Source organism: Cnephaeus nilssonii (genome assembly GCF_951640355.1).
Source record: "Cnephaeus nilssonii genome assembly, chromosome: 18".
NCBI lineage: Eukaryota > Metazoa > Chordata > Mammalia > Chiroptera > Vespertilionidae > Cnephaeus > Cnephaeus nilssonii.
Window position 1 is genome coordinate 36,945,904 of NC_137089.1, and position 20,368 is coordinate 36,966,271.

Genomic DNA, 20,368 nt, shown 5'->3' on the forward strand with positions numbered 1-20,368 from the left:
TTTATTTTGGGGTGATGAAAATGTTTTGAAACTAGAGAGCAGTGGTGGTGGCACAACAGGTGAATGGACCAAATGCCATTGAATTGTTCACTTCACAATGGTTAATTGTTTAAAACATTTTTTCTAAAACATTGATTTTAGAAAGAGAGAAGGAAAGAGAGAAACATCAATGTGAGAAAGAAACTTGAATCAGCTGCCTCCTACACAAGTCACCCAACTGGATGACTGAACCCACCACCTGGTTATGCGCCCTGACTGGGAATCAAACCCACCACCACCTTTGGTGTACGAGATGATGCTCCAACCAACAGAGCCACACCAGCCAGGGGAAATGGTTCCTTTTATATTAAATGATTTCACCCCAAAAATGAAAAGCGCAAAAATCCTGCACTAGGAATCAGGGATAAGTAGAAAACCTATGAAGAGGGAAGAGAATACATACAAACCTGTCACAATAAATAGCATTAGGGAAACACCACAAACCTGAGATAGGAAAAGAGATGTAAGAAGAAATGGCATCTTTGAATGGTATCTCCTGAGTTAACAAGAAAACGATGGCCCTGACACTCCAGGATGATTTTAGTATTTCAGAACACCACCATCTCCCTCCCACATCTAGCTCTCTAATTTGTTACTACCACATACGAAATAGGCCATAGAAAGAGGGATGTGAAGATGTTAGAAGAAAACAATCAGGAAACTGGTAACTCAGGTGTAAAAATGAACTCTTGATCAATATACTTAATGTTACAAGCAGAACTGAAGTTAACACACCCAAGTAAACTGCTGCTTGGTACTGAACTGCAATAAGAGTCAAGGATGCCTAATACAACATCTGGCTTTGTAACTGTTTGGGTTTTAGATGTAGCGATTTAATAAAAATTTTACATTGGGTAAACTCAGCTTATAAATTCTATAACTCTTAAGTTTCTTAACCTCTGCACTTTAGTTTCCTCATTTACAAAATGAGGATGAACTTACTAAAATTCTTTAGGATCGTTCCCCATATTACTCCAAAAGATAAGGCCAGTATGCTCACTCTTCCTTTTAAGATCATCTCCCTAGCCCCCAACTCTCATCTTGTAATTCTTCATCAGCTTCTACAAATACATACATCACATCGGCCTTTTTGCTTCTCTTCTGTCAACAGAATTTTGCTACTGTAACTTGTTCTGTTAAATAAAACCTGAGAGTTCATTTCTAAGTGGAAGGTGTCCTCTTTCCATATTACTGTTATATTCTTAAGCTACAACCCTCATCTCATTCCTGTAATCAGATTTTAGCTCTAATTTCATCACCAGTCTACACGTACAGAAAGTCTAGAATGGAGCCAGGCCCACAGCTGGCCCCTAACGCTAGTTAGATCTAGGAACTCTACAGCAATACAATTTGCGGCACATCTGAAGTAGTGATTTCCGACTCCACAGCTACCTCACAATCCTAACCTTCCCCATCTCCTTGAATCACCCCTACTTTCAGCTTGTTTATCTATAAGGACATATGAAGAGATATAAATATGTTGCTTGTAGCTGATAAGGAGGCAGAAACAAAGATTAAGAATTGAAGTCTGACTACTGGGGTTTCCTGACCAATCTCTCTGACCTTCAAATCTGTGCTGAGATTAACCGCTAAATGGACACGTGTGTATTAGACACACACTAATCCATGCATATTATGTAGCATTTTTCATTAGTCATTGATCAGAGCTACTTTTCTTCAGCATGTGAGAAAAAATACAACCATATCAGCAAATGCTACAGTATATAAATACTATCACTAGAATAAATTAAGTGAAGAACTCTTTCAAGTACCCATATTTTTCCTCCTGAGCAATCAGGATTCAAATGATTTGGATACCTACTTTGCTTACTTGATTTTGTAGGGATTGTTAATTCTTTTGTTTCTTTCAATGATATCTTTTTGCCAGCTATTTCATTGTAGATGGCTGATAGATACTCTTCAGGAAGGTCTTTACTGTCATTGATACCTCTATTCATCTTAATGTACTGTTCCTTTGTCATTTTATTTTTAACCTAGAAATGAAAAGCCATTATAATTCCTAAAAATTAACATAAAAATTTCACTCATATTTTAAGAATTTAAATACTCTTATGAGAGAATTTATAAATATTTTGAGGACAAGAAGTGAAAAATATTCAACAAAACATACATTAAAATGAAAAATTCATAGAAAATGACAGCAATGTAGAAAAAAACCCATCCTGGCACATGCTAATTCAACTTGCTCTACTATAAACATGAATCAAAGCCAGTTGTTACTAATGATGAAGATTAAGACAAAAATATGTGTTCTAAATGTACCTCAAATTAAAAAAAATTAGCTGACACACTACATATAAAAGGTAATTTAACTATAAATATTCTAGGTGAAAAAGAAACATAAATGACTTGTTAAAATTCACCTATATTTTAACTTTGAAAACAATTATGAAAAGAATTTATGAGAGAATCATTGATCGGGTGCCTCCTGCATGCCACTTATTGGGGATCGAGCCCGCAACCCAGGCATGTGCCCTTGACCGGAAATGAACCTGGGACCATTCAGTAGGCAGGCCGACGCTCTATCTACTGACTCAAACTTGTTAGGGCTAAAGTGTTCTCTAAAAATGATGTCATTTATTACAGTTCATATGGTCTTAAAGTGTATATCATATGGGGTCATAATTATGGGTTCAATTTTCTAACCGGCAACTTAGCTTCGTAGGAACCCATAAGCACAGTGGCATGCTGCATATCAGCACATGATGCCAGCAGTCTGACAGGAGCCACAAGACAATAAACTATCACTGCCAGACCAGCACATGTTCTACAGACAGAAACTAGTGCAATCAAGACAGGACACTGTTCTCAAGATTTAACACTCCCTAACTGACATGGGTTCAGAAACTTTTAACAATCTGATACTATGAAAGGCAGTTTTAACATTTCTTCAAAATAACTTACATGAGAAGGTACATATGTATAGGAAGACATGACGCAGATGCACATGACATTGATAATTCATTTATAGAACCAAATTCTTTAAAAATACAACATTCTAAAAACAAAGGGAGGTAATGTAAAACATAATTCTACTTTTGGTTTAGACAGAAAAACCAGATAGGAAACTCTGATATATAGAGACAGACTCATAGAGAGGAGGCAGACAGCTGGGGGATGAGGGAGGGGGGAGGATGTTAGGGGTGTGTGGAGGGATTTAGCAAAAAAGAAAAAAAAATGAGAGAAGGAACTCATGGACATGGACAACAATGCAGTGATAGCCGGGTCTAGGGGTGGAGGAGGGAAGGCATAAATGACGATGGAAAAAATAAAAAGATATCCAAGTGAGCCTTTAAATGTAGACTGCCTTATAAACCCATGGGAAAAGTGTTATGCTAGACCAGTGATGGGCAACCTTTTGAGCTTGGTATGTCAGACTTCGCCAAAAAACTGAGCATAACTTGGGTAGTGTGTCACTTTGAGGAAAAAACTAACTCCAAGACTCTAGTCGCAAATGTTTCATCCTAGGCATGCGACCACGTGTCATCAGAAATGGCTATGCGTGTCAGTGCTGACACGCGTGTCATAGGTTCGCCATCACTGTGCTAGACAATGAAAACCCTAAAAGTGGGCTGCTTTTACTACACTGTCAGTAATATGACAAAGGAATATATTTTTTTAAATTAAGGTATTATATGTGTACATATCTTACCATTGCCCCCCCTCCCCGCCCTCACCCCCCCGAGTTTTGTGTCCATTGGTTATGCTTATATGCATGCATACAAGTCCTTCGGTTGATCTCTTATCTTCCCCACTTCTCCCTAACCTTCCTGCTGTAATTTGACAGACTGTTTGATACTTTACTGCCTCTGTATCTACCTTTTTGTTCAACAGTTTATAATGTTCTTTATTATCCATAAATGAGTGAGATCATGTGGTATTTTTCTTTCATTGACTGGCTTATTTAACTCAGCATAATGTTCTCCAATTCCATCCAGGTTGCTGCAAATGGTAAGAATTCCTTCTTTTTTTATGGCAGCATAATATTCCATTGTGTAGATGTACCATGGTTTTCTGATCCAGTCATCAGCTGATGGGCACCTAGGCTGCTTCCAGATCTTAGATATTGTAAATTGTGCTGCTATGAACATAGGGGTGCATATATCCTTTCTTATAGGTGTTCCCAGTTTCTTAGGATATATTCCTAGGAGTGGGATTACTGGGTCAAATGGGAGTTCCATTTTCAGTTTTTTGAGGAAACTCCATACTGTTCTCCACAGTGGCTGCACCAGTCTGCATTCCCACCAGCAATGCATGAGGGTTCCTTTTTCTCCGCATCCTCGCCAACACTTGTTGTTTGTTGATTTGTTGATGATAGCCATTCTGACAGGTGTGAGATGGTACCGCATTGTTGTTTTGATTTGCATCTCTCAGATAATTAGTGACGCTGAGCATGTTTTCATGTGTCTCTTGGCCTTCCTTCTGTCTTCTTTTGAAAAGATTCTATTTAGGTCTGTTGCCCATTTTTTTTATTGGATCATTTATCTTCCTTTTATTAAGTTGTATAAGCTGCCTGTAGATGTTGGAGATTAAACCTTTATCAGTGATACCATTTGCAAATATGTTCTCCCATACTGTAGGCTTTCTTGTTGTTTTGTTGATGGTTTCTTTTGCTGTAAAAAAGCTTTTTATTTTTATGTAGTCCCATTTGTTTATTTTCTCTTTAGCTTCCATTGCCCTAGGGGCAGTATCGGTGAAGAAGTTCTTTTGGCATATGTCTGAGATTTTGCTGCCTGTGGATTCCTCTAGTATTTTTATGGTTTCCGTCTTATGTTTAAGTCCTGTATCCATTTTGAGTTTATTTTTGTGTATGGTGTAAGTTGGTGATCTAGCTTCATTTTTTTGCATGTATCTGTCCAATTTTCCCAACACCATTTATTGAAGAGACTGTCTTGATTCCATTGTATATTCATGCCTCCTTTGTCAAATATTAATTGAGCATAGTGGTTTGGGTCAATATCTGGATTCTCTATTCTGTTCCATTGATCTATATGTCTGTTCTTGTGCCAGTACCAGGCTGTTTTGAGAATAGTGGCTTTGTAATACAGCTTGAAATCTGGTATTGAGATCCCTCCTACTTTATTCTTCTTTCTCAGGATTGCTGTGACTATTCGGGGTCTTTTTTTATTCCAGACGAATTTTTGGAGAGTTCTTTCAAGGTCTGTGAAATATGCCGTTGGTATTTTAATGGGGAATGTGTTGAATCTATAGATTGCTTTGGGTAGTATGGACATTTTAATGATGTTGATTCTACCAATCCATGAACATGGTATGTTCTTCCATCTGTTTAGGTCTTCCTCTATCTCTTTTTTCAGTGTCCTGTAGTTTTCTGCGTATAGGTCTTTTACCTCCTTAGTTAGGTTTATTCCTAGGTATCTTAATTTTTTTGGTGTGATGGTAAATGGGATTGCCTTTTTAGTCTCTTTTCTGTAAGTTCATTATTGGTGTATAGAAAGGCCATAGATTTCTTGGCGTTAATTTTGTATCCTGCTACATTGCCGAATTCATTTATTACGTCTGAGTTTTTTGACGGAGTCTTTCGGATTTTTTATGTACAATATCATGTCGTCTGCAAATAAAGACAGTTTTACTTGTTCTTTTCCAATTTGGATGCCTTTTATTTCTTCTTCTTGTCTAATTGCAATGGCTAATATTTCCAGTACTATGTCAAACAGGAGTGGTGAGAGTGGGCATCCCTGTCTTGTTCCTGTTCTTAGGGGAAATGTTTTTAGTTTTTGTCCATTGGGTATGATGTTTGCTGTGGGTTTATCATATATCGCTTTTATTATGTTGAGGTATGAGGACAAAGGAATATTTTAAATGAGTAAACTCTTAAATGATTTTTTTCAAAGGTCTATATAAAATCAAGTAATCCTGGTAAATGCACAGTTGTTGAATTCTGGTGTTTAAAACTAGGAACAACTCTGTATGGTATCCACAACTCTGTAATTCTTCCATTATACATTTGGTATATACTTTTCATATCAACCCTGCTTTAAACATCTCAACACACACACACACACACTCACACACACAATCCCTATATTGCCAAGCTTAATCTCAAACTAAATAGGTTTTAATTTTTCAATACACCTCAGATTAGGAAAAAGCATATAGTTTATTTCACATCCTAAAAATAGTAAATATCATATGCTGCACTACTCCTAAGAAGTACAAATAAATTTTTGCAAATAGATTAATTTATAAAGGTAATTTTCCCCAAGGATACCCAAGTATGTTTTTGAAAACTAAGCATAAAATACCTAAAATGTTTAAAATAAGTGTTTGCAAGTGGATATCAGAAATCAAGTTATATTCCTTAACATTTAAAAAGGAATTATAAATTTTATGAGGAAAATAAAATTTGAATACTTCTTGGATATCTGTTATTTTATTATTTATTCATTTATTGTCTGTTTTTGTTAATCTTCCCCTGAGGATATTTTTCCATTGATTTTTAAAGAGAATGGAAGAGAGAGGGGAAGACAGAGAGAAACATCGATGTGAGAGAAACACATTGATTGGTGCTTCCTGCAGGTGCCCTGACCAGGGCCTGGGCCAGGGAGAAGCCTGCAACCAAGGTACGTGCCCTTGACTGGAATCGAACCCGAGACCATTTGGTCCGCAGGATGATGCTCTACCCACTGAGCCAAACCAGCTAGGGCGTGGATACCTGATATTTTTAAAGTATTGTTAATTTTTCTGTGTACTGGTACTGGGATTATGTTTAATTAGAGTATTTCTCTTTCAGAGATATATAATTAAATAAATACAGATTAAATTATATGATACCTGAGATTTGCTTCCAAATGATCTGTGGGAGAGAGGGGGATATAAATAGAAGAAAATTGGCCATAAGTTGATAACTGTGGAAGCTGGGTGACAGGCACAGGAAGAATCACTATACTAATCACTCTAATGTTTAAGTTTAAAATGTAAAAAAAAAAGAAGACAGTTTATATATAGTGTTTTTTCATGTTGCAATTAAGTATAGGCAGAAGAACTATATCATATTCTTAGATTAAAATTTATCTTAAGCTTTATACAGCTGTTAATCTTCAGACAGACAAATATAGATCTATTTTACAGATAACTAAAAGTTTAATTAGAATAACTACCAGAAACTACATTTGCGAATGTATTCTACACTAAATTAAACCAATCAACAAACTGGGGTATTTGACTAAACAACATTAAAATTTCAACTGCTACTTATTAATTCAAAAGAACTCAGAGTACTTAATTTGTATTATTTATTATAGAACTGGCTTGGAAGAAAACATACCTGTGGACTGTGAAGATCTGTGGTCAGCATAATAATTGAGTAAGCCAGAACATAAGCAGTATCTGCACTAGCAAAAAGGGTTTGTCTGAAAAAATAAATGTATCATGTTATAAACTTGAACTGGTTTACAGTTTTATTAAATTAGTCACTGCAAACCCCAAAGCACTTTTAATTTACTTTTTCAGGATTTATGTTTTATCTCAGATTATAATTTTTAAATGGAACTATCTGATTACCTCCAGATCATAGACAATCTAATTTTCCTGGGGGCAGAGGATTATGAATCTCCTGATAGTTGGCAACCAGTAAGAATCTGAATCTTGCTTACCCTTGGTTACATTCTAGATATCTTGCAGCAAATTTTTCCATCAATCGATCAATTTTCTGAGCTTCCCCTGGAAGACGGAATCCTTCTAGAAACATTCGAAGGGCTGAAACAAAGTCCTTTCCTGAAAAGTCATGTTGGTCCACATATGCATACATGACTTCTTTGTTAAACTTATCATTATCTCCCAGGAACTCACCCACTTGAGTCTAAAGAACAAAAGACAAATTGATATCCCAATGGAATATTTGCCAGCCAGCCATTTAAAAAGCAGAAAAATCCACAAGACCCACAGGTTTTGACTATAGGTTTAACTATTTCAAACATGAAGCTATAAGTTAAACATACTGAATGTGTTTATAAAAAAAATCAAGATATTCTTTTGAGTTTAAAGAATTAAAGAGCAAAATTAAGAATACCTAAGTATATTCTTTAAGTTTTACTTGCATACTTGGGAGGGCAACAATACATATCATTATTAACTTAAAAAGAAATTTTATAGAAAAGGTTAGAATGAACTAAAATGGAACTCTTACAGAGTCTAATCTTTCTTCTTGATGCAAGAATTGAGCAATATCTTCAGGTGTAGTGCCAAGCATCCCTTGTTCTTGGAGGTACTGTATTCCTCTCTTTGGTTTCTTATTAAACCTAGATGATATTAAAGTTAATAGGGACATTATAAATAGAAAACCACTGGTATTCCTGGAAAAGACCTTAAATTGATTTTCTAATAGCATTGAGAAAATAGAAACTTATTTAATATAATCTGTGCATGAAAACATAAAAATATTATACTATACAAAGTTTTCCACCTATTAATTCTAAGTTTCCTTTTACTGAACTTGAATTCAGTGACTGTTTTAGCTAAAATCTGACAGCACTATTTCTTTTATTAAAAAAGACCTCTAGATACCCAATGTTTTCCAAATAAAGTCCAAATTGATGATTAGACTGCCACATAAAATCTTTCTTAATACAGCTCGTTCATTTTTCATCCCCTCTTCTCATCTACTCCCACATACCATCTCGTTCCCTGAACACGATGCATTTGTGGCCCATTTCCTCTGCATGCCCTTCAGCTGCTCCACTCACTGGGGAACTCTCCTTCCTGCTTAAAGATCCAATTTAAATGTCACCTCTTTCTTTCCAAATCATTTACTTTGTACTTTTATTGTACCAATAATTACTTTGGTACTTCATCACCTGTCACCTGGGTATTGCAAGCATTCTTAAATGGTCTCCCATCTCTTGTTTTGTTCACATTCTAATCTATCCTCAGGCTGCTGGCAAGTCATCTTTCCAAAAGAGGAAATCATGTGCTGCTGCTCCTCTGCTTAAAATCCTTCAATAGTACGTCAATGCCAGGAGGTACAAGACAAAACTCCTTTACATGGCAAATAAGGCCTTCTGTAATCTGGATCCAACTCAATGCTTTCATCTCACCTCCTGCTACATGCTTCTCCCTCACAACTCCCCCCACCCCTGCTGTGCTTAACAATAGTCCCCAAATGTTCTCCCTTTTTTCTCTGTGCTGTTGCATATCTCATTCTCTCTGAAATGTCCTTCCCTGTTCAGTCCTCCTAATGATTTCCCCAGTAAGTCTTAATTCAACCATTACCAAGTACACAAATTAAAATCAAACATTTTCACTGAGATAAACGTAATCTTTGCTCTACAGAAGCTCTTATTCTAAAGCTAGAAACATGATTTTCAAAAATTACAATAGTAAAAGTGCAACAAATAATGTGTTCAACAAGGTAAGATGATAGCACAGAAGAAGTGACTAATTTACTGAGACGGTCATGATTTATTTTCAGGGGAAGGTGACTGTGGAACTGAGCTTTGAGGAATAATCACATCTTTTATAAATAGTAAGAAAAAACATCCCAGAGTGAAATAGGTCAGACTAATACATGAAAGCATAAAACAGCATAATAAATAGTTCAGCATTGGTGGAGCAATGAAGTGAGATAAAGAAGTGGCAGGTGATAAAGTTTAAGAATTCGTCAGATCCAAGTTGTGGCCTTATTCCTTTAAGAGCAAGAGAGGGGAGAAACAGAACTAAGAATTTCATTCAAAAAGAATAGCTGTGAGAAAAGACTAGAGAATAAATAAGACCAAACAAAGGTAAACTAATTAGATTATACTATTTATTTAGTGACAAACCCAAGGGGGAAATCTAAGGTAACTCCCAAAACTTTAGCTTATAAATTTAGTAACATCCTGGGGTTACTATCCTCAATAAAAAAATACAGAAAAAGTGGGTTTTCTGTTTGTCTTTTGTTTTGGGTAGGAGTATTGGGGAGTTGATTATGGAGAGAATGTAGACTGATAAATTCGATTATGGACATGCTGAGTGGAAGAAGCTATGCAATATTCAGTGGAGATGCCCAACAGGCAATTACAGATATGAGTCTGCACATCAGTGTAGGTATTTATGTTAACACTTGGGGGTAGTGAGATGTTAGTAAATAGTAGCTGAAGTCATGAAAAAGAATACAATCATCTAGAAGATACAAAGTAAGATAAGGACCGAGGGACAGAACCCTTAAAATGCTAAGAGGTATGCAGGAGATAAACAGTCCAGACCAAGACTGAGATGGCATGATCAAACTGGAAGAAGGGACGGGACAGAGTGGTGTCATGGAAGGAACAGCTGTGAGAGTGCACTGAGCACAGCCACAGGAAAGCATTCTCAAGGAAGTCTGAGGCAGAAAGCAAGCCTAATGGCTGAAAGGAGGGCTGGAGGATAGTGGCTGACAGCAGGGAGACCTCCACTTTAAAGTCCTATGACAAACGCCCTCTCACTGCTAAGTACTTGACGGGAGTTATCATACCTTGGCAGTACTTTGTACAACACTCCATTATGGACTTTACACAGTGCCAGTTAAAAAAATGTTTTGCCAAGATTTAGACTCTCATCTTGAACACAAGGACCAGTGTCTCCATGGTTCTTGGCACACAGCCCCAAGTATCAAATCTGTGTTTGCTGAGTGACCAGCCAAACTTCAGTATGAATGTCTGCCTAAACTACTAGATCTTGTGCCCCTGATAAGTAAGGGATGTTTCACTTATCATTCATTCCAGGACCCTGCATAATGTCTGGAACACATGACAGTTTGTAAATAATGACAGAAAAATTAGAATGAAGTGTTAATGGCAACTTCTTGAGACAATTTTGTGATATTTATAATTTTATGACAAAGAATGTGTGTACATTTTGTCAATTTTTAAAAAGGTACAAATACACTGTAAAAAAAGGCATTCATCAAAAGGCATTGCTTAAGATTCAGGAAGAAATGCTTTAAAACAGAAGGAGCAAGCTAACTAAACAAACAAGGGAATTTTTAATAGTTTACAGTAGCTAGATTCATGGAAAAAGGCCAACAAGTTTATTTTTCCTTATAGCATCTCTTTGAAAAAAGAGATGGGCAATAGGAGGGATAGCAGAGTGGTAGTACTTAGACAAATAGTCCAGAAACAGGCTGATACCAGTTTAGTAGCCAGGTTGGAAAGGGTCATTATCACCATATGAACATATAAAAAAGAAATTACCAACAATGGATCAATAACGAAAGTAGCACAAAGCAGGTGAAGAAAATATAAAACCTATAAAGGAACAACATTAACTAGTTCCATACTTTTACGTTTTTTTAGCTGTCACCTGCTTAGGAAATATACTGGGGGATTTTATAACTGAACTAAATAAGTAACACAAAACTGCAGATGCATAAAACAGCATATACAATGTGGTGCAAAATGAATTTAATGTGCATTACAGAGTCTGTTTGGGCTAGAATGCAATGAAAAAGGGGAGCTGGTTAAGGAGCCAGCAGAAGTCAGCAAGATTTTGCCCTGTTTTACTCATTAGAAGGTGGTGATAAGAAGAAAATAAAAATAATCCAAAGATTCAGAGAAACCAAGGGCAATGGTGGCACAGTACAGGCAGAGGGATATCCAAGAAAATTTCTCTTTAAAATCAGACACTCACAAATCTATCCCTTGTTCTATTATTTCTTTTTGTTGCTTTAAGACTTCAAACTGTTCTGGATTATCAGTGCCAGACATCTGTGTGCTATAGCTGCCTATTCCTGATGATGATGTTGACTCCAGGGAATTTAAACTTCCGTATCTGTTTATTGTCTCAGGGTGTTTGATATCACTTGTCTCTTGTTCTGAAGGTTTTTCCTGACCTGTAAGTAGAAAAACTGATACAGTAAATTACTCGGTCAAAGAAAAAAAAAAGTAAAAGGTAAAAAAATTCAAGATATTGGCAAGATATTTCACTGGTGCTTAGATATCTGTTTGATACAAATAAAATATTAGGTGCAATATATACATATACAATTTACATCATTAAAAAGAGTTCCTTTTGCAGTCACAGTGCTGAGTGTCAGCTGGGTTTCAGCTCTCAGCTCATGACAACCAGTTTTCCTATAGGAACTTGACTAAGATAACACCAGGTAGCCCTGCAACTATGAGATTTTCTCTGGGTAAGGATAAATCTCAAACATGCACAAACAATTCCATCTTCTTATACTGACTTTTATGTATTTCTTCTATAACTATACTTTAACAAAGTTGCATAAATATGCTTCACTTTTATATAATATTCAAAATACTTCTAGAAAGAGTAAAGTTTGGATAACTAAGGTGATAAATTCATTATTTTAAAGCTCATTATTTAAGTTACAGACAATGCTTCTTCGTCAGTTAAATGAATACAGACATCACGAAACTGGCTTAACGGCATCTGCAACTAGCCTTCAAAGTATCATTTGCTTAAAATGATGAAGAATTATACTCAAAATGTCACCTTACCAAGAGTTGTCTGAGAATTGGGGTTCACGTACTGATCCTTACTCCATTCAACCATGCACTTCAAAATCGACACTAAGCACTCTAAACCTTTTTTCCTCAGGCTTAATTCCTACAAAATAATTCAGAATAAGAATACAAACAAGATCTTTTAAGCAAAACACATAGCACTTCCTTGGCAAAGTTTAAATTTGAAAAATTTTTTAAAGTTCTTACCTGAACATTACTCATACCAAGTTCCTGACTGCCCCGGCCTTGAGCAATTTTTGATAGATCATTTACTAGTCTTTCAAATATATTTGCTGCATTTAAGTCACAGTCATAGTTTACATAAATATCCACTACACTCTGAGCATCTGTAACAATACAATATATTAATTAACAAAGGGCATCTAGTATATGAGTATATTCAAACCTTTTAAATATCTCATTATAAGAAAGAGATAATATGGGTAATTTCAAATACCTGCACAAATCCTTGTCAATGTCTGAATAACCATCCATTTGTGGTCAAACGAGCTGGTAGAAGTTTCCAAAATATATAGGAAAATTTCTTTAAAGAACACCTGTGATTAGGGGAAAACGTCCATTTTAAAATATTGCTTATAATTCATAAATGTGATCACTTTTTAAATATCCCAAAGTTGCAGAACAGAGACTAGGATCCAGGTTCCTCTGGCGTCAATTCCTTTTGAGTCCATCTCAGGAACATCAGGACTAAAATCCTTAGGTGGGTGACTGAAGCGAGCCCTTGCAGTAGGAGCACTGCACTTCACATTAATTTGTTTGCTATCACACAGCCACTACAGAAGAAGTCTACAAAGATTTGGAGTTCCTCTGAATAGTTTCCTGAACATATTTACAAAACTAATATAACTCATAATTCATTTTAACACACCAGATAGCATAAACCATATTCTATTTATCAGTCAGATGGGGTGGGCCAAAGCAAGTTTACAGTTGTGAGTATGGGAAACACAATTTATTCTTGTACTCGAGGCTCGGTACACAAAATTCGTGCACGGGGGGAGGAGTGTCCCTCAGCCTGGCCTTCACCCTCTGACAATCTGGGACCACTGGCTCCTAACCGCTTGCCTACCTGCCTGCCTGATCGCCCCTAACCACTTGCCTGCCTGCCTGACCGCCCCTAACCACTCGCCTGCCAGCCTGATTGCCCCTAACCGCCTCTGCCTCGGCCCTTGCGGCTTCATCCAGAAGGACGTCTGGAATGATGTCCTGTCCAGTCTAATTAGCATATTACACTTTTATTATTATAGATTTATTAATTATTGTATTATTTTCTATATAAACAAGTGTAAGCCTACTTTTGCCCCACCCTGTATTTTTCAGACATTATAATACTGAGCAAACCTAATTGTTTGCTCAGTATTATAATGTTTTAAAAGTAAGTAATGTTGTAATCCACACAATAAAAAGTATCTATCCAATTCTCACGGAATATTTTTATCATTATTCACACAAGTGGAAATCTCCATTGTCTGAAAACTACAAACTATTTTTCACTATTCTTTTAGACCAAATAACGTCAAGCACAAAGAAGCTAACCTAATTAAATACATTTCAATTTAAGAGCTAAGAATTTTCAGATTCAAATTTACTTTGGAAAAGTGACTGTGACTTAGAGGGGATGGCTAAAAAAGTAAATCAGAAACAACATACTGTATTAACACCTATGGAACACTAGAGGCCTGGTGCACGAATTCGTGCACCAGTGGGGTCCCTCAGCCTGGCCTGCGGGATCGGGCCAAAACCAGCTCCTCAACATCCCCCAAGAGGTCCCAGATTGTAAGAGGGTGCAGGCCAGGCTGAGGGACGCCACCAGTGCACGATCAGGGCCGGGGAGAGATGCAGGAGGTTGGCCAGCCAGGGAGGGACCATGGAGGGCTCCAGGATATGTCCGGCCTGTCTTGCTCAGTCCCAATCAGCTGGACCCCAGCAGCAAGCTAACCTACCAGTTGGAGCGTCTGCCCCTTGGTGGTCAGTGCACATCATAGTGACTGGTCGAAGGTCAACTTATGCCCCCTGGTGGTCAGTGCACATCATAGCGAGCAGTTGAGTGGCCATAGCATATCATTAGCATATTACGCTTTGATTGGTTGAACGGACAACCGGACACTTAGCATATTAGGCTTTTATTACATAGGATATGTATTATGAACCTAGAAATTCCTATTTACAATGAACGATGATTAACATGTCTCCCCAATTTGAGTAAGGTACCCTTGCAATGTGCTTTTCTTTCACAAAACTCAACACATTTCTAGTACTTGCCTAATGTCAGTATTTCCTATAAGACTGTAACCTCTAAGCGGGTAGGAGCCAGGTCTTTCTTGCCAAGCATTGTGTCCACACTGCTTGGCATATAGTAGGCATTCAATAAATATTCGTTGGCCACAGTTCCCAAACTGCACCAATGTGCCCCAGAATGCTAAAACAAACCCAGAGGGTTATCATGAGAATTTTTAAGATAAAATTCATAGAGAAATACATTTGTTGGACATCTTGCAAAATTGTTCAGTGTCATTAGATCAGCTAGATCTCACTACATTCCTTTGAAAGCCATCATTATTTTTGCAAACCTGGGTTTTAGTGGTTGCTATGATAAAAAGCAGGTACTGAGCCCTAGCCAGTTTGGCTCAATAGATAGAGCGTCGGCCTGTGGACTGAAGGGTCCCTGGTTCGATTCCGGTCAAGGGCACATGCCTGGGTTGCGGGCTTGATCCCCAGTGGGGGGCATGCAGGAGGCAGCCGATCGATGATTCTCTCTCATCACTGATGTTTCTATCTCTCTCTCCCTCTCCCTTCCTCTCTGAAATCAATAAAAATACGTTTTAAAAAAGCAGGTACTGAATCAAAATAAATAAAGAAATGGTTATGAGGGTGGCAGTATCCAATTTGATTCCAAGGTCTGAGCAGTTGTACAGTATCCAATATGCAAATATATTCTATTAGTCAGTAATTGTGACTATTTAAAACTGTATTTTCAGAAACAGATATATAAGTTAATGCTGATGGAAAAACCACATTATAGAAACTCTGAAGTGAATATTCTCATTAAATGAATCTTCATTGAACATCTCAATTTTGTTTTGCAATTTATATTTTTAGACGTTGAGTTTTCTCCAACAGCAACACAGCTTATCTTGCATTTGAATGTTCAGTATTTTCAAAAGCATATCTACACTTCTTTTATCCTCATAATCTCCCCATAAGAGACAATGCAGAGTGAAATAAACTTGATCTCTTTTAAAAAACATTACAATAATTTTGTAGTAAGAGCCTACCATCTATGAACAGACAGGAAATTTCTTGAAGTATTTCTCTTTAAACTTGTCCTTAACAAAAACTTTGTATATAAAATTTACTAAATAAAAATAGTAAACCCAACTTAATTTTTGTGATATTGATTCTGTAAGAAGTTATGTTTCACACAGTCTACTAATAGTACTTAATGAAATAGAGTCTCAGTGTCCAAAATTCTGTAAGTAACTGAATGCACAGTCTTCCAAAATTCTTTAATGGCAATTTAATGTCTCTTTATCAAGTGAGAGACTTTTAGCTGGTTATATAAGCGAAAGTTCCAAAAGTTTTTTAAAGTCTCTTTTATTTTTAGTTCCTGAAGATAATGAGAAAAAACTGTGTAAAAATAACAACTGTTTTGGTTAAATAACCTGCATTATTTTAATAGACATATGACAAATTTCTAAAATTTGACACCATGTATGGGCCAGAAATTGTTCCCGGTCCAAATTAAATAACTTTTCACTTAATTTACCAAGGCCTTATTCTGTATCATTCCCATAATAATGTTCTAAATGAATTTAAATAGATACTACAGAACATTAATAAAGATATGATTATCTTTACCATCTAAAAACTCTGGGAAAATAATAATTTATCCTTTTCTATGAGATAATGAATTATTAGTCTTGAGTTAGGATTAAATATAAAATAAAAATTATGATCTAAACTGTATTATCATACCAAATATGAAATGAATGTCAAAGTTGACCAGCATGAAAGTGAGTATTCGTAAAATACACAATGTCCCAACCCAAACAATATTATGACAAATGACAAGCTGGAAAAGGTATCCATTAAATCAGCAAAACATAAAGTACTATTTTAAAATACTGAATTATTTGAAGGTGAAAACAAAAGATCAGTAATTTCTATACCTGCATGATACATGCAGACATGGTTGGAAGATTCCCTAATTCAGTTTTGGTAAATCTCTGGAAATATTTTATTTTATTATTTATTTATTTTCCTCAGTAATTCACGTGTCCAGGGCATGAACCAGGCATGGGCATAGACCTAAAGCCAAGCTGGGATAATAAGGAGTTTCTTTGTCCCTGGCTGATATAAGATAAGTATCACCAAACCAGGTGCCACTCTACCAGGTCAAGGACCTCTGGAAATACTTTAGAACCACAGGACAGTTATTTTATTTTCAAAAATGTGTAGGAATACAATATGTACATTAGAAAAAATATATAAAGCAAAAATTAAAATTTCAAATGTCCTAAAATAAAAAATATAACCCTTCTCAATCACCTTTTTAAAGTGTTAAAACTTAAATGACTTAAAACCATGTACACAAAGTATATATTTTGAGCTTTCTTTCAAGATAACCAAAAGCACTATTACATACTATATACATAATGGCAAAGTTATTGTGAGGACCAAGTTAATTCCAGACAACTAGAACCATTCATACAACTAGTGTAAATTCCTTGAAGGTAGGGCTGTGTCTTAATTTGATTTTGCATTCTTAGTGCTTTCCTAGTGCTTAGTGCTTTGTAGGTACATGGTAGTTGAATGAGTGAATAAAAAGATAAATACACATAATATACAAATATTTCACATTCTGAAAAACTTTCCAGTGTATTAATCATTTGACTGAACATGAAACAAATGAAAATGCAACAACGCCTTGATGCAGAACATACCTCAATTTGCATCTTCAGGTGTGTCTTGAAATTTGATAACAAAGTAAGAAATATGGAAAGAGAAAGCTCAAAAACCTCTGGCACAGATGAGACTCCATTTTTTGAGAGTGCAACACACAGGTACTGCTTAATAGCATTAATAAACATCTCATTTGTCCTGAAAACAGGTCCTGCATTCTGCAGAATGGATAGAAGTAACTGCAATGAAAGAATCTTGGATCGTAACTCATGAGACCTAAAATGTAAAAAAAGAAGGCATAGTGTATGGACAAGTTAACATTATGGTAATAATAGGTTGTTTCTAAGGTATTTCCTGGTACCATATAATTTCACAAACTTTTAAATAAAGAGGCACAGAAAACTCTACAACATAAAAAAAACTACAGTACATGAGTAAGCTCAAACACTAATAATGTGTAGTTTCACTGATGTTTTCCTGTACCACAAAATTTCACAAACTTCCAAAATGGGAAAACAATCATTCATAATTTTTAACACCAGTTTTTCAGGGGATAGTTTCAAATTATAATTCAACTTAAAAGAACACTTCCTGGATCAACAAGTAGAGAGAGAAGCAAAGACAAAAAAGAAAATTATATAAATAAAAAGCTCATTAATTTTGTCAAAAAACAAACAAACAAAAAAACAACACTCAAGCTAGAAAACCATATATTCTCTTTTGGAAAGACAACAGTTTCTAGGGGGTGAAAATGTGATCTCTTTCAGTATTCAATTCCAATGATTAGATCCTGATGGTCAAAAAGTCTTTTTAAATGTACATACAATATTTCCTAATATTTGGTTTAAGCCCACTAAGTAGAAGGATAATTAATTTACATTATTTCTCATAAGAGCAGCTCTCCAAAAACTAGATTACTCTTTTTTTTTTTTTCAGGGCTAACTAAATACTCTCTCCCACATAGTATTCCTCAAAATTTATATATTTTCTTTTGTTCTTTTAATTCTTGGCATTTTAAACAATTCCCTCTTTTCTGTTTCTAATAAACATATTTTTATATTTGAGAAAACTAAACATCTAAAGCTTTTATAGCCAATACATTTTTAAATCATGGTAAAAATGGCCTTCAGCAAGAACACCAAATTCTTATATCATCCTTAAAGTAAGTAGGTCTTCATCAATTCAGAATTGAGATCTCAAAACTGTCAATTTTTGAGCAAGCAAGTTATTTCTCTCCTCAGTGAGAATAAGAAATTTAAAAAAAATTTAAATATCCTATATAATAAAAGGGTAATATGCAAATCAACCGAAAGGCGGAACCGGTCGCTATGATGCGCACTGACCACCAGGGGGCAGACGCTTAATGCAGGAGCTGCCTCCTGGTGGTCAGTGTGCTCCCACAGGGGGAGTGCCGCTCAGCCAGAAGCTGGCTCATGGCTGGTTAGCGTAGCAGCGGTGGTGGTAGCCTTTCCCACTTCTGCGGCAGCGCTAAGGATGTCTGACTGATGGCTTAGGTCCATTCTGGGGAGGGGGCCTAAGCTGTCAGTCAGACAATTCCTGAGGGCTCCCAGACTGCAAGAGGGCACAGGCCAGGCTGAGGGACACCCTCCCCCCCAGTGCACGAATTTCGTGCACCGGACCTCTAGTATTCTTACAAAATATATAGGGTATAATTGAGTTTAGACTGAAATCTGAACAACCTTAATTCTTTCTCTGTAGAGTTCATATTTTCAAAATACAGAAGAATCAAATTATATTTCTGACTCTCAGGAGCTGGACCAAAAAAAGATTTTAGAATTTTAGCCTTCTGGGCCTAAAAGATGTTTCCCACTGACTCAGTACAATGTCACAAAATAAAACTATAGAAGATTTCGTTTTTATAATAACTGTCTTTAGTCTTTCTTCTTAGTTGACAAAGAAACCAAAATGCTCTGGGGTTTTTTAATGAAGTAGTGTTGCTTACATTTCCCTCATTTCAATATCCCTTTCTCAAAGTCACTCAGGCCCTCTCCAAGGTTCTTTCCATAGAAAGTTCTGCCTCTCTAATAACTCCCAAACTCAATCTCAAGCAGAAATTATACTTAAATCAGATGAAATGAAAGATATTACTTAAAAAATGGCAGTTTCCTACAGTTTAAATAACTGATGAGAATCAGACAGACTCCTATTGCAAAGTACTTCCTGTTCCCCATGAAGAAAGGTATCATCTTAGGACATTTTTCAGACCTTAATGAATACATATTATGACTTTAAAAAAATCTTTATTGTGGAAAGTATTACAGATGTCCTCTTTTATATTATGACTTTTAAGATTTATTTCTCTTAATAAATCAACTGGTAGCTTTCAGAGCCTAGCATGAGGCTACATGTTAACAGAGCTACATTAGCTCCAAAGTTATTTACAAACTGAAAAAGGAATTCATTCAACCAGTCAGTATTTACTGTACCAGACACAATTCTATGCTTCTGGTATGCTCTAAGTTATGTAATAGTTTTGGAACACTCAGTTTTTAAATATATATAAATATATTTTGAGGATCCTACAGGACAAGTGGAACAAAAGAAAAGCCAAAGACTATCTTAGAGTACATTTTGAGCTTTAAAACTGTATTTGTCAGGCAGAATAGCTAATGACTTACTTTGGATCTGGTGGTCCATCTGACAGCGGTTTCATTGACAGTTTACACAATGACCTGAATACTAAAAAGGCATCCTTTTGTAAAATGTGGGAAAACTTAGCACCAGGTGAAGGTCCTGAAGAATTTCCAGATTCCTAAACAAGTTAACATAGTATGTAAATAAGTATATTTGCCAGTGTAAAATGATTTCAGCCTTTTATAAATTTTGTTCAATTCGGTAATAGGTGAGGTTCTAATGGAAGGGAAACCATATGAGGAATTTGTCACATTGTTTCTCTGACATCGTACCCCTACCCTCAACAATTCCCC

The 20,368-nt window shown here is 36.0% G+C and overlaps 1 protein-coding gene across 2 annotated transcripts in view; it reads right to left on the minus strand.

Moving 5' to 3' along the window:
• ARFGEF1 (ARF guanine nucleotide exchange factor 1) overlaps positions 1-20,368 on the minus strand; it is a 97,510-nt gene that overhangs the window by 38,004 nt on the left and 39,138 nt on the right. The window contains exons 9-18 of one of the 2 annotated variants that reach the window (XM_079796238.1): positions 20,060-20,193; positions 17,462-17,696; positions 12,955-13,054; positions 12,705-12,844; positions 12,492-12,600; positions 11,662-11,863; positions 8,207-8,318; positions 7,674-7,879; positions 7,346-7,430; positions 1,871-2,033 (exon numbers count right to left, since the gene is read on the minus strand). In XM_079796238.1, coding sequence (XP_079652364.1) covers positions 1,871-2,033; positions 7,346-7,430; positions 7,674-7,879; positions 8,207-8,318; positions 11,662-11,863; positions 12,492-12,600; positions 12,705-12,844; positions 12,955-13,054; positions 17,462-17,696; positions 20,060-20,193 — 1,486 coding nt within the window. Of the gene's footprint in view, positions 1-1,861; positions 2,034-7,345; positions 7,431-7,673; positions 7,880-8,206; positions 8,319-11,661; positions 11,864-12,491; positions 12,601-12,704; positions 12,845-12,954; positions 13,055-17,461; positions 17,697-20,059; positions 20,194-20,368 lie in introns of both variants that reach the window. The other variant, XM_079796237.1, reaches the window with a different exon arrangement.